General features: G+C 64.2%; 1 protein-coding gene across 2 annotated transcripts; it reads left to right on the forward strand.

The window, feature by feature from the left end:
- The first annotated feature begins 204 nt into the window (after positions 1 to 204).
- Positions 205 to 12,111, forward strand: LOC142030293 (prominin-1-A-like). 2 transcript variants are annotated; one of them, XM_075026223.1, is made up of 26 exons: positions 205 to 294; positions 985 to 1,052; positions 1,301 to 1,451; positions 2,745 to 2,806; positions 3,037 to 3,242; positions 3,685 to 3,805; positions 3,938 to 4,001; positions 4,434 to 4,523; positions 4,797 to 4,987; positions 5,079 to 5,153; positions 5,470 to 5,533; positions 5,820 to 5,979; positions 6,254 to 6,406; positions 6,880 to 7,003; positions 7,162 to 7,253; positions 7,480 to 7,564; positions 7,680 to 7,823; positions 8,083 to 8,151; positions 8,358 to 8,447; positions 8,578 to 8,631; positions 8,987 to 9,067; positions 9,378 to 9,446; positions 9,543 to 9,632; positions 9,895 to 10,007; positions 11,275 to 11,292; positions 11,665 to 12,111. In XM_075026223.1, the coding sequence occupies exons 3-26, from the start codon at positions 1,322 to 1,324 to the stop codon at positions 11,714 to 11,716; spliced, it is 2,397 nt and encodes a 798-aa protein (XP_074882324.1). In that variant the 5' UTR covers positions 205 to 294; positions 985 to 1,052; positions 1,301 to 1,321; the 3' UTR covers positions 11,717 to 12,111. The 2 variants fall into 2 exon arrangements, with proteins under 2 accessions (XP_074882324.1, XP_074882325.1); XM_075026224.1 differs by lacking the exon at positions 985 to 1,052 and having other exon boundaries at positions 211 to 294.
- The last annotated feature ends 5 nt before the right edge of the window (positions 12,112 to 12,116 follow it).

Raw genomic sequence — 12,116 nt, forward strand, 5'->3', positions numbered from 1 at the left:
GCGGGCCAGAGGCGGCGTGCCGAGGCGCCGCGGGCCGGGTGCGGGGGGTCTCCCCCGGCAGAGGCGGGGGCCGGGGCGGCCGCACGCCCCGGGCAGACCCCGGGGGACCGGGGCGGAAGGGGCGGCCCCGTCCGGCCCTGCCCACCCCTCCCGGGGCCGCCCGCGCCGCGGTCTCGGTGCGGAGCCGGGCCGTGCCGTGCGGAGCCGAGCCGTGCCGGGGAGGTCCCGCCGCCGCCGCCGCCGCCGCCGCCCACCGGGACGCGACCCCCGGGGCACCCGCCCCGCGCCTACCGGGTGCGTCCGCGGCACAACCGGGAGAGACCCTCGGCCCTCCCCGGCGGCGGGGCGGGGGTTAAGGACCACGGGGGGGTGGCAGGCATAGAGCCACGCGTGGCTCCCGCGGCGTGGGAGCCCTCCTCGGTGGGCGGGGAGGGGGAGACGGAGCCGGGCAGGCGCTGGCAGACCTCCAGCCTTGGAGGAAAAATCCTGTCGGGGGGCCCCTGAGGCTGTCCCCCACTTGGGGGGGAATGGGGATGCCTGTGGAAAATGCCGGGTTTGTTGCAATGCCCCGTTTGGGAAGGTTTTTTTAAGTGTAAAAACTGGTTCTGTGGCCAGAGCTGGTTTGTGCTGAAACTGTGGCCGGTCCAGCACACCCTGTTCTGAAGAAGGGATGCAGCTGGTGCTGGGGTGGAGCGGGCGGGATGGGTGCCCTCGGGATCACCACGGATCACCCAGCTCCTGGGTTGGGATGGGAGGAAACCAGAAAGGATGCGGGAGCTCTGCAGAGGGCGAGGAGAAGGGATTCTTCCCAATGCCTGGGTTGGGACGGGTTGGTGGTGACCCTAGCCCGGGTGTGCAGAGGTGGCCCGGGGTGGCCGGCTGCCAGGAGGTGGTAGGGACAGGGTGGGGCGATCCCAGCATCGCCGCCTTCCCTGGCAAGGAGCTTTTCAGCAATCACAGCTGAAACTTAAACAAACCATAAAGCCTGCACGCTGGCACTGCGTGGCTGGGCCCTGTGGCAGACGTGGGTGCATGGAGGTGCCGAGGACAGGGTAAGTGCTTCATCTCCGCTTCGTCCCCCACAGCCCCTCTGGTCCCTCATGGGCATCTCCTGCCTGGCCCCCCACCCCGCTGCTCCCGGAACTCCCCATCCCTCCCCGGTGCTCTCCCATAGCTCTTTCCTTCCGGGCAGGAGCTGGCAGGTGCCTGATTTTTTTCTCCCCGCATTTCCTGCTCGGAGGCAGGGCGGGTCGGGTGGCCTTGCACCCCAACGACACTGACAGCCCCTCTCTGTGTCCAGGTGCCTGCTGGAGCTGCCACGATGGAGCTGGGGAATGTTTCACAGCCCACGTACGGCCCTGGCCCCAAAGCGCCGGGGAGCAGCGTGCCGGGCCTGGTGGGGATGGCACACGGCTTCCTGCGGCTGGTGCAGCCCAATGCTCTGCCCATAGGTGGGTGCATGGGGGGGGGGGCCTGGTGATGGGGTGGGGGGGCTGCTCAGAGCTGCAGGGTCTTGGTTGAGCTTGAGCCCTCCTGCACTGGTGACTGTCCACCCAGTATTTAAATGGTGGGGTTCTGGGTTAGGAGGGATGGGAAGGGAGCGGGGTCCCTTAGGACTGCCAGCTGTGTCCTGCCTGTGTCCCATCACGACTGTGGGCCAGTCTCAGGTGGGCCCCAGGACAGGCTTTGGTGGCAGTGCCACCTTGCAGAGTCCTGCCCTGTCCTCCCTCCAGGTATCTTCATCCCAGGCCCCAACGAAAGGTGCAGAACAAACCGCACGCTACCTATGATTTTGCAGGGTCCTTGCCTGGCTTGCAGCCCTCTGTGCTTGAGGTGACAAGGTGTGCTTTCAGCAGGACCTGGCTTAGGGCCACCAAGAACAGCATGTCCCAGTGCCCTCACGCCAGCGCTGCAGGCACCCCCTGTGCACCACCCTGCTTGCCAGTGCTCGCTCTCCCTCCTTCATCTCCGAGGGGATGTGTCGCTGGCACAGCTCTGCCCCAAAGTGGCTGTAGGTCTGGATGGGTGATGCCAGAACCCTGCAGCTGCTCGATGCCCCTGAGGCGCGTGCTGCCCACCCTGGGGAGGGGGGGGTTGCCACTCTGGCTGCTGGCACTTGTGCTTCCTCCTTTGCTGGGCTCAGCCCCTGCTAGCCAGAAACTTGCAGGCAAACACGTGGCTGGCAAAGAACACAACAGCTTTGTGGCCTTGTTCGTGTTGTGCAGATATCAGGGTACGATCACATGGCACTGTGTGCCAGCGTGGCTTGTAATGAGGCCATGGGGCACGGGCATGGTGAGCCCTCAGGGTGAAAGAGGCAGTGTGGTGGGGGGACTGCTCCAGCACCCATCCCATGCTGGCAGTGCCAGCCGGGTGTCTGCCTGGGGCTGGGCTGCAGGAGGGTAGCCCAAGGGCAGCCGAGGTAGTTGTCGGAGCATTCTCCCCCATGCCTGCCCCTGGTGCCTGCTGAGGTGAAGACTGTCCTTGCTCCATGCACCCCTATGAGCCTGGGGGCTGGCAGCGCTTTTCCTGAGTACAAAAGGGCTGTGCATCACGATGGCCGGGGAGGGACAGTTGGAAGGGAGAAACACACCATGCACTCACAGCCGCTCTGAGCCGCAGTGCTGGAGGTGATGCTCAGTGCTGGTAGGCCCTTTCTGGGGCGAGCAGGGTGTGGGGCCCTCCTGGATAGCCCCCCAGGGCCCAGTGCCTGCTCACAGCCCTCTCCACTCCTTGTCCCCCAGAACTGATCGCAGATTTTGGGCAGTCTCAGAGTGAGGAGGCCGTCGGGGAGCAAGTCCAGGAGGTGAGTGGGCAGCCAGGGCAGGGAGCCGGCAGCCCTAGACCACCACAGCCTGGGGGATGCTGGTGGGTGCTGCTCCGAGGCTGAGCCCCTTGTGCTGCGCAGCAGCAAGGGGAGATGTGCAACCCTTGGGGAGACCCATCCTGCCCCATGGGGGTCTGGACAGGACCCTCCGTGCGGGGGACCCTTCAGGGGCACCGGTGTTATGCTGCCTCTCATTCTTCCTCTCCCAGCTGCTGCTCTACGAACTGGGTTTCCTGGTCTGCATGGCCATCGGGCTCCTCTTCATCATCCTCGTGCCCCTGGTGGGATGCTGCTTCTGCTGCTGCCGCTGCTGCGGGAACTGTGGGGGCCGCATGTACCAGAAGCAGGGCCGGCGGATGGGCTGCCGGCGCCGGGTGCTCTGGGCCGGTGTCCTGCTGGTCTCTGCTCTCCTCCTGTGAGTGTGCTGGCTGGGAGGTTCCGGATGGGACCCGAGGGAGGGTGGAAACGCCGGCGCTTGGCGGCTGTGCCAGGAAGCTGCCATTGTTCAGAGGAGCAGAACCCGGCACGGCGGGACAAAGGAGAGGAAGCAGCAGCGGTGGGGAGTTGGCCCCGGGGGGCTGCACGTTGGCAGGCACAGACCCTTCCCGACAGCTTTGCTGCAGGGAAATGTGGGTGCACCAGGCACCGTGCTCCCCCGTGCCCCAGTTTCCCGTGTCCCTCCTCTCTGGTCCCTTGACTGTGTGCAGAGCACTTGCTGGGATGCTCTGGAAGTGGGGCTCAGCGGTGTGCTCTGGACCCTGCAGCCTGGGGTCGGTGCAGGTGGATTCAGAGGGTCCTGGGGGGGAGCATCGGGACTGAGGTCCCCGCGTGCTGACCCTGCCACCCTTCTCTTGCAGGGCTGGCGACGTCTGTGCCTTCGTCAGCAACACCCGCTTCTCCCAGGCTGTGTGTGGAACCTTCCCCAATGTCAACAACACCCTGGACAATGTCCGCATCTACGTGGCCTCCATCCCCCAGGCACGCCTGGTCCCCCTACCCTGGCTGGGGTGCCTGATGGGGGGCAAAGAGCCCCCCGGGGAAGGATGACAGTGGAGCTGGAGGCGGGGAAGGATCCCCACCTGCACTGACACCCCATCTCTGTCCCTGCAGCAAATCAATTTTGTCATCGACAGCAGTGACGTCCCGCTGGGTCACGCCAACCGCAGCCTCCAGGGTGAGGGTGTGTGGTAGTGAGGGGCTGGAGCATCCCCATGCACCTGCAGCGAGCTGCTCTGGCAGGACTGGGGGTGCTTGGGGAGTGGGGGCGCCTGGGGGTGCTGCGTGGGGGTGCCTCACTGCCCTGCAGATGGTTGCTGACCCTGGGGGCCACTGGGCTGGTTCTCATGGGGATGTCTAAAGGGAGAGGGTTTGGGGGCTCCTCCAAGCTCCTGCTCTGCTCCAGGTGCTGCTTTTCCCCATTCAGGGTCTTTGAGGAGAGTGATGCGGGCAGGTGGTGGCAGGGTGGGGGGTCCCCTCAGCCCCCTGCCCGGGGGGTGGGTGTGGGATGGGTTCCTGCAGAGGGGGTGTCAGTGTTTTCGGCAGCTCCCCTGCAAGACCCAGGACCCTGGGGGTCCCATCCTTGACACCATCTCTCCAATCTCTGCAGACATTGGGCCCAACCTGGGTGGCATGATCGTCTTGGGCATCAGGAGGAGCACGGACGGGGCTCTGGGATCCCTCCAGAGCCTCTTGCAAGGTAGTGGCCCCATTGCTGGGGGGCTGGCAGGGCCTTGGAGGGGACTCGGGAGGGGATACTGGGTCTGAGAGCTGGGGTGGATGCATGTTTGGGTAAGGCTCCCAGGGAGGGGGGTCCGTCTGGCCTCCCAGCTGCAGCCTGGGGTAAAGGCTGGGGCTTTAGGGGGTGCCCCTATGTTGCATTTTTTGATGGGTCCATGAGATTCAGCTGGGTGAGGACAAGCCCCAGCTGCACTGGCAGGATGAAGCCCCTTACCCCTCGCTGTCTCCCCAGGGATGGAGATGCTGGCGGCCGCCTTTGGCAGCATCGCCAGCACTCGCTTGCGCCTCGAGGAGCTGCAGAGAAACTACAGCCGGCGGCTGGCCAGCCTGCAGGACGGTCTCAACCAGACCCTGCAGCGCTGCGGCCACCCCTGCGGCAGCGTGTCCCTGGACGGCCTCGCCTTCAGTGCCAACTTCAGCACGGTGAGGAGGGGCAGGGTGCGGGGCGAGGGGCCCCCCTGCAGCCCCTTCCCCAGCCTCCTGCAGCCCCCTCACCCCAGGCTCTTCCCCACAGATCCCCGGTGTGGAGCGGCAGCTGGAGGCACTGGGTGATGTGTCTGGCTCCAACATAGCATCCGATTTAGAGAAGGTAAGGGGTCGTGTCCCCCCCCGCACCCAGGCACAGGGCTGGGTGCTCCTGGTGCTGTGCTGTGATGGGGTGGCTTGGGATGAGCCACCAATGAGTTAATTGCTGTTGCGTGGAGGGATGTGCTCGTCAGAGGTCTGCCTTGGCTGGAGCCTGCCCGCTGTCCTAGCCACCCCTGAGCGCTGGCACCATCAGGGATGGGTGCTGGGGGGAGCTTGGCTGTCCTGTGCCACCAGCTTCTGGGACAGAGGGAATGTGCTGCTCAGCCCTGGGCTGCAGGCAGGGACATGAGCTATACGCTGTGTCCCCCCGGACGCAGGTTAACAGCACGCTGGACACGACCCCTGCCAAGGTGCAAGAGCAGTCCCAGGACGTGGTGACAAGTAAGCAGGGCTTTGTGGCCCGTGTGCCAAATCGCCCCTCTCCCAGGGCTCCGTACTCCCTTCTCATCCCATCCCTGCCTGGAGACCTCCCCTGCTGCCACCCCACTGCTTGCAGCGCTGGCTGTCTCCAAGTCCCCATGTGCTGTCATGCTGATGCCATCCTTGACCAAAGCCACCCCGTTCCTTCCCATCCTCTCCCACTCCTCGCTGCCCCAGGCTTACCTGCCCCAGACGAGCAGCACCCGGGCAGCAGTTCAGAGCACCGACCTGTCCCTGTCCCCTGCAGAGACCCAGGACCAGCTGGGCCTCATCAGGCAGGAGATCAGAAGCTGGAAGGAGCAGTTGCCGCTCCTGGAAGTGGAGGAGAATATTGAGGCCTTCGTGGGCAACGCCACGTCGGTGCTGGAGGAGTACAGGGAGCCGATCATCACCTTGGATAGGCTCAGGTAGTGTCGTGGCGAGGGGCTGCTGCATCCCCCGGCTCCTTTGTCCAGAGAGGCTCAGGCTCTTGATCCTCCAGTTGCTGGAGCTGGGGGCTTGCTCGATGGTGGGGCTGTGGGTGCAGGGTAGCCAGAGTTGTGCCTCGCAGCCACCCATGCCCCTTCTCTGCCAGGGTGCCTGGGGACTTTTTCCTCCCTGAGAAGGCAGCTGATGGGATGCTGGGTGTCGCTCGGGGTGCCAGGTCCTGCTGTCTGACTCCTGGCCCTCCTTCTGCCCCAGGTGGAGCATATGTGTCCTCCTGTGCTGCATGGTGCTGCTGGTGGTCCTCTGCAACGTCTTTGGGCTGCTGCTGGGGCCCTTGGGGCTGAAGGAAAGTGTGCTGCCCACGCAGCGCAGCAGCCTCTCCAATGCCGGCGGGAACTTCTTCATGGCGTGAGGCTCCCTCGGCTGCCGAGGACGTGTGTGGTAGCAGTGGGATGGGTGGGCAGGGCTGGCCTGGGGATGCTCAAGCTCCCAAATCATCAAATTACTGCGGCTTAATGGCCTGCCCTATGGCAACTCACCGCGGTAAACACGAGGGTAAAACACGGTGCTGGTGAAAGGTGTTCGAGTGGAGCCCATTCACCCTTCGCCGACGGGGGCCTGGCAGTGTGTGCGTGGTCCCACGACTCTGCAGGTGGGTCGTGGCTTGCAAAGCTCGGGGAAAATATGGCCCAGGGTACAGCCTGGCTGTGTTCCGGGGGCCAAAGGCAGAGTGGAGACACGCTTGTGGGAATGGTGGTGCTTCCTGACATCGTTGGGGGTGCAAGGGGTGTGCAGGCTCTGGGATCTGCCGGTGGAGGCAATGCTAGCATCAACACCGGGGCACAGGGCCTTGGCTGCTGATGGTGTCTCTGTCCCGGCAGAGGGGTCGGCTTCAGTTTCATCTTCTCCTGGCTGCTGATGCTGTTGGTGCTGATCACCTTCGTGCTGGGGGGGAACATCTACATGCTCATCTGCGAGTCCTGGCGCAGCCAGCAGCTCTTCCAGGTGAGCTCCCCATGGGGAGACACTCCTGCCTGGAGCCACTGCCACCTTTCCAAGGGCACCTGGTGGAGCGGAGGCAGCGCTGGCCAGTTTGGGAAGCTCTTCCCAAGTGTCCTGCCCTGCACCGTGTCCAGTTTCTCCATCTCTTCCCTTGCTCTCAGCTCCTGGACACTCCTGGCCTGATCCCCGGCTTCAACCTGTCAGAGCTGCTGGGCCAGGAGGGTGGCACAGCAAACTTCTCGGAGATGTACAGGTGGGTCCCAGCCCCAGCACCGCGTCTTTGGGAAGGGGTACAGCTACTCAGCGCCCTCGGATGCTCCCCGGGATGGGGGCAGCTTGCCCTACCTGCCCTGGCTGCGGGCAGGCGCCCATGCCAGGGAAGGAGCGAAGTGCGACTTGCCCGCGCGGGCGAGGACATGCTCCTGGGAGGGGGTGGCCCTCGCCTGCCCTGTTTTCAGCCCCGTGCTCCCCTCCCACAGGCAGTGCCAGCGAGATGCTGCCCTGTGGCAAACGCTGCACCTGGACCAGACCGTGTCCCTGGACGAGCTCTTGAACATCAGCCAGGTGAGCGTGGGGGTGCCAGGGTCTGGGGGGCAGAGCTGGGGGCACAGGGCTGGCACTGGGGAGGACAGTGAGGGGCCAGCACCGTGCCCCATCACGGCTCCCCTTGCTCTGGCAGTACACAGGAGAGATCTCCACGGCCTTCGAGAAGATGAATATCACCCTGAGCCCCATCTCCCTGCTCAGCCAAAGCCAGAGAGACTTGCTGCTGAACGCCAGCCAGGCTGGGCAGCCCCCTGACTTCACCCTCACCCTGGAGCAGGTGGGCTGGGGGCAGCCTTGTGTTGGGATGGGGGTGTCTGGAATGTTTTGAAGTGGTCCACTGCCCCCTCCCCTTTGCTGCTGTGGGAGTTCCACCAGAGGCTCCCAGGGTGTCCCCTACCATGTGTCACCCCTTGGGGCAACCGGGCACCTCCTGCAACCAGGAGGCCCTGGCTCCACTCTGCCCTGCAGGGATGGTGTATGGCCCCCCCCGTGAGCCCCATTCCTGATTCTCACGGCTCTGTCTCTGCCTTTTCCAGCTGGATCAGAACGTGACCCAGGGAAGCCTCCTGGATCTGGCCACAGAGCTGGAGCAGCTGGCAGACAAAGTGAGAGACCACGGCACCCCAGGGCCATGGCCACCCTGTCCCCAAAGCCACTGGCTGTGGGGGCTCCTCCACAGACCTGGTTGCCGAGGGGAGGCGAGGCCCTTCGCCCTCCCCCAGCAATTTTCTCCAGCCCGGCCCCCCATCCGCTGGCCGTGGTGGGGTAGGGACCTCGTGCTGGGGGGTACCGCTGACTGCAGCTCCTCCAGGGCACGGATGTGAAAGAGGACCTGAAGGCTGATGCTCGCAAGCTGAGGGAGCTGGACAAGGAGATGCAGATGAGCTTCTCTGGACCGCTGGTGAGCGATGCTGGGGTGGTGAAGGTCCTGGGGGTGCTGGCTTGGGCTCTCCCAGAGCTTGGAGCCTGCTGGTGGGGTCTTGGCTGAGCCATGGGGTCTGTGCCTTTGACCCCCCTCTCTCCATCCCCAGCAAAGCCTGAAGGAGAACATCCACTCGGTGCAGAGTAGGGCTGCCCAGCTCAAGGTAAGCCACACAAGGGGGCCTCCTGAGCGCACCCCACTCCGAAGCACCCTTGAGGTCCCGCAGTGGAGATGGTGGGGGCTAACCTGCAGTCTGGGGGGGCTGGTGGCTGCTGTGGGACTCCCCAAGCATGCACTGTAGGGGCTGCTCACGGGACAGAGGGATGGGGGCCCACGCCATGGACCCTGCCAGGTGCAGGCTCCCTCCACCTGAGGTACTCGGGCACTACCAGCGTGTGACTGCTGGGGACACCACAGCTCAGAGACACTGCACCCCAGGGATTGCTGCTGGGCAGGGTGGGGCAGATGCGGGAACCCCAATTCCCCCATCACGCTGCTGAGAGCGCATTTCACCCCAGGCACAGACAAGAGCTGCGCTGGACAAAGCCAGAGAAACCCAGGAGTTCCTGGACAGGGAGACGGCAAACATCATCAAGAATGTGAGCTCGCCTTGCCCTGCTGCCGGGCCACCCGGTGGGGATGTGGCTGGACCCCCACGAGACCTCCCTCTGCGCAGGGATGCCAAGCAATGTCTGGCTGCTCGTCCCACCCTGTCGTCTTCCCTGGGGGTCCCCTGCACCCCTGGGTGCCCCCTCCCATTAGGGCAACCCCTGCCCTTACGGCACTCCAGGGAAGGGGCCAGCTGCTGGGTTGAGGTGGTCTGACAGCCCTGATCCTGACACGGAGGGGACATGGGGCATGGAGTGGGCTGGGGGTGCAGCATCTCCACTCTCCGCTTGCTCCCCTCAGGACACATGGGCCTTCCTGGAGGAGCTGTTGGACTTCTTTGAGACCTACATCTCCTGGGCCAAGAGCAGGGTGAGTTGAGCCTTCCTTGGTGGGGTGGAGGGAAGGGGAGGACGGGCTGCAGAGTTTTGAGGACACTGACATGTCCTGTCCCCACGGTGTCCCCAGCTGACAGGAGACGTGGCACGTTGCAAGCCCATAGCTCAGACCCTGGATAATGTGGAGGCCATCACCTGCAACTACATCCTGGACTCTCTGGTGAGTGGGGCTGTGGTGTGAAGGGTGACACGTGTGTTGGGGTGGTAACGAGGTCCCCTTGTCCCCCTCGTGCACAGGATGAGGGGTACCCATCTCTGTCCCAAGCAAGCAGGGCTCAGCATCTCACCGGTGGATTGCTGTGGCTAAGAGCAAAGGCCAGGCTGTGAGAAGGGGTGGGTGGGTGGTCTTTGGGGGGGCCTGGGAGCAAAGGAGGCTCTCGCAGTTGCTGTCTGGGCCCTGATGGCTCTCCCTGCCCCCCCAGAACACCTTCTGGTTCAGCCTGGGCTGGTGCACCTTCTTCCTGCTGCCCAGCATCATCCTGGCCGTCAGACTTGCCAAGTTTTACCGCCGCATGGACACCGCCGATGTCTACAGGTGAGGAGCTGCCCACCCCCTGTGACCACGCTGGGTCTGGGGTCCACCCTGCGCACTGCAAACTGCCCCTTCATGTGCCCCGTGCCAGCCTGTGGGGCTGATCCTAAAGTAATGTGGGCTGGGGCGGGGGGCAGGGAGGTGGCTTGGGACCTTCAGCCTCTGAGGATGAAGACGTTTTGGAGAAGAGCTTGTCTCTGCCTGCTCTGCAACTCCTCTTTGGGCAGCTGAAGCTGCATGTGACCCCCCTCGGAGGAAGCAGCCTGGCTTGCACGGCAGGGCTGCAGCCCCCAGCCTGGCTCGGGGGTCTGCCGCCCGATTCGCTCTACTTTGCACCATTTTTTTGTGCTGGGGCCTCCAAACGGGAGCACAGCTGGATGCCGCGCAGAATGCAATGCGCTGCACTGTTGGCGTCGCTGCCACGAGGGTGCAGTGCTTGCTCGCGCGCCCGTGGCCACCGGCGCCCCAGGGCTGTCCCCCGGCCCTCTGGGACCCTTTCCCCATTCCTCTGGGGCACTCTGACCAGCAGTCACGCCTCCAGTGCAGCCGCCAACCCCTGAGGGTGGTGAGCGGTTCCCAGTTGGATTTCCAACTGCTGAGGGCTATGGCTTGGCCCTGCAGTGCAGCCAGTTTGCTGGGGGTTCCCCTGCTCCGGCCCCCCACCTGCCACCCCTTTGCTCCAGGTTTGCAGCTGCCTAGGGACCTGGGGCTTGCAGCCCATTGTGGCCCCAGCCAGCCTTCCTCCCTCTGCCTGCCCCACTCCTCCTCGCTCTGCGTCCTGGCTTTCCCAGGACCCTTGCTGGGGTTGTATGGGATGTGTGCAGGATGTGGTGCTGAGCTGGGCTGTGCCCTGCCCGCAGCGTGCCCAGGGTCCCCACTGGTGGCCCCGGCGCCTTTCACTTCCCCCTGCAGCCAGCAGCCGAACCGGCTGGAGACACGGGCTCAGCTGCCAGGGAAACTTGGGGGAACTGAAATTGTGGCATGGGGGAGCGGTGTGCCACTGAGGCAGTGAGCGTGGAGCCCCGCTCTGCCCGCCTGGGGAAGAAGCAGTGATGCTCTGGGGGCAGCAATGTTTGGGGAGAGCTGTAGGAGCCTGTGCTTTGTGTCCAGATGGGGCAGCTGGGATGGAGGGGACCATAGCACCCTGCAGCCCCCTCTGTCCTCCTTGTGTGCCCCAGGGGAGACCCTGTCCCACTGGGAGATGCTGGGCTGTCCCAGGAAGCACCTTCTTGCTCCACTGACACTGTTCTCTCTTTTTTCTCCCCTCCAGGAATGAAACCTTGGAGATGTAAGTAGCAGTGGGTGGGGGCAGCTCCTGTGGCATGAGGGGGGACAGGGCACAGGAGGGTGGTGAGAAGGGGAACAGGGTGAGTGCAGGCACTGGAGGGTGCTGGTACCAGGGGAGGACTGGGAAGGTGGGATCTGTGCAGTGTAGAGTGTTCTGGGGTCTCCCCACATCATCTTCCCACACTCCTAAGTTTGGGGGTGCTGCTGCTCCGAGCCCCCCCCCCAAACTGGTGGGATGCAGGGTCTCCATACCCTCTTTCCTATGGGACTGGGTGACAGGGGTGGGATGACATTTGGCCATCTCAGCGCATCCTGGCCTGTCCCTTGCTCCCCTCTGTGGCTGGGGGTGACATAAGTGACCTTGGTTTTGCAGGCCACCCACATTCAACTTCTACAAAATCCCCCGACCATCCACAAGGCATTAGCCCCCCGTTGCCCAGACACAGAGGAGATGGACAAGGCTGCTTCGTCTGCTGCACCTTTTCCCTGGGCACTACGGAGCAGGTTGGGACCCTCCGGCTGAAACCCCCACTCCCATTATGTGATGATGCTCCAGTATGTGTGGGAGGGGGGCTGCACCTTGCATTGCCTCAGGTGCGTCTTCACACCCCCCCCCACCAGACCCTGTGGGCTCAGGACAGCTTGTATGGTCTATGCTACCACAGCCCGTGCCGCTGGTCAGGGGGAACCTGCTCACCCAGGCCCCTCACTCGAAAAATGTGACTATTTATTTTTGCAGGGAGCCTCTTTCCAAGGCTGTGATTATTGGTGTCAAACAATAAATGGGGCGTTTGTGTGTACTGTGGGCATGTGGCTCTGCTCTTC

The sequence above is a fragment of the Buteo buteo genome, chromosome 4 (assembly GCF_964188355.1).
Source record: "Buteo buteo chromosome 4, bButBut1.hap1.1, whole genome shotgun sequence".
NCBI classification, from domain to species: domain Eukaryota; kingdom Metazoa; phylum Chordata; class Aves; order Accipitriformes; family Accipitridae; genus Buteo; species Buteo buteo.

Excerpts from the sequence above, each read along its gene's own strand:
- LOC142030293 (XM_075026223.1), top strand. The coding sequence starts at position 1,322 with ATGGAGCTGGGGAATGTTTCACAGCCCACGTACGGCCCTGGCCCCAAA. Across the intron at positions 5,980-6,253 it reads ATCACCTTGGATAGGCTCAG|GTGGAGCATATGTGTCCTCC; the intron begins GTAGTGTCGTGG and ends CTTCTGCCCCAG. Across the intron at positions 8,152-8,357 it reads TGGAGCAGCTGGCAGACAAA|GGCACGGATGTGAAAGAGGA; the intron begins GTGAGAGACCAC and ends CAGCTCCTCCAG.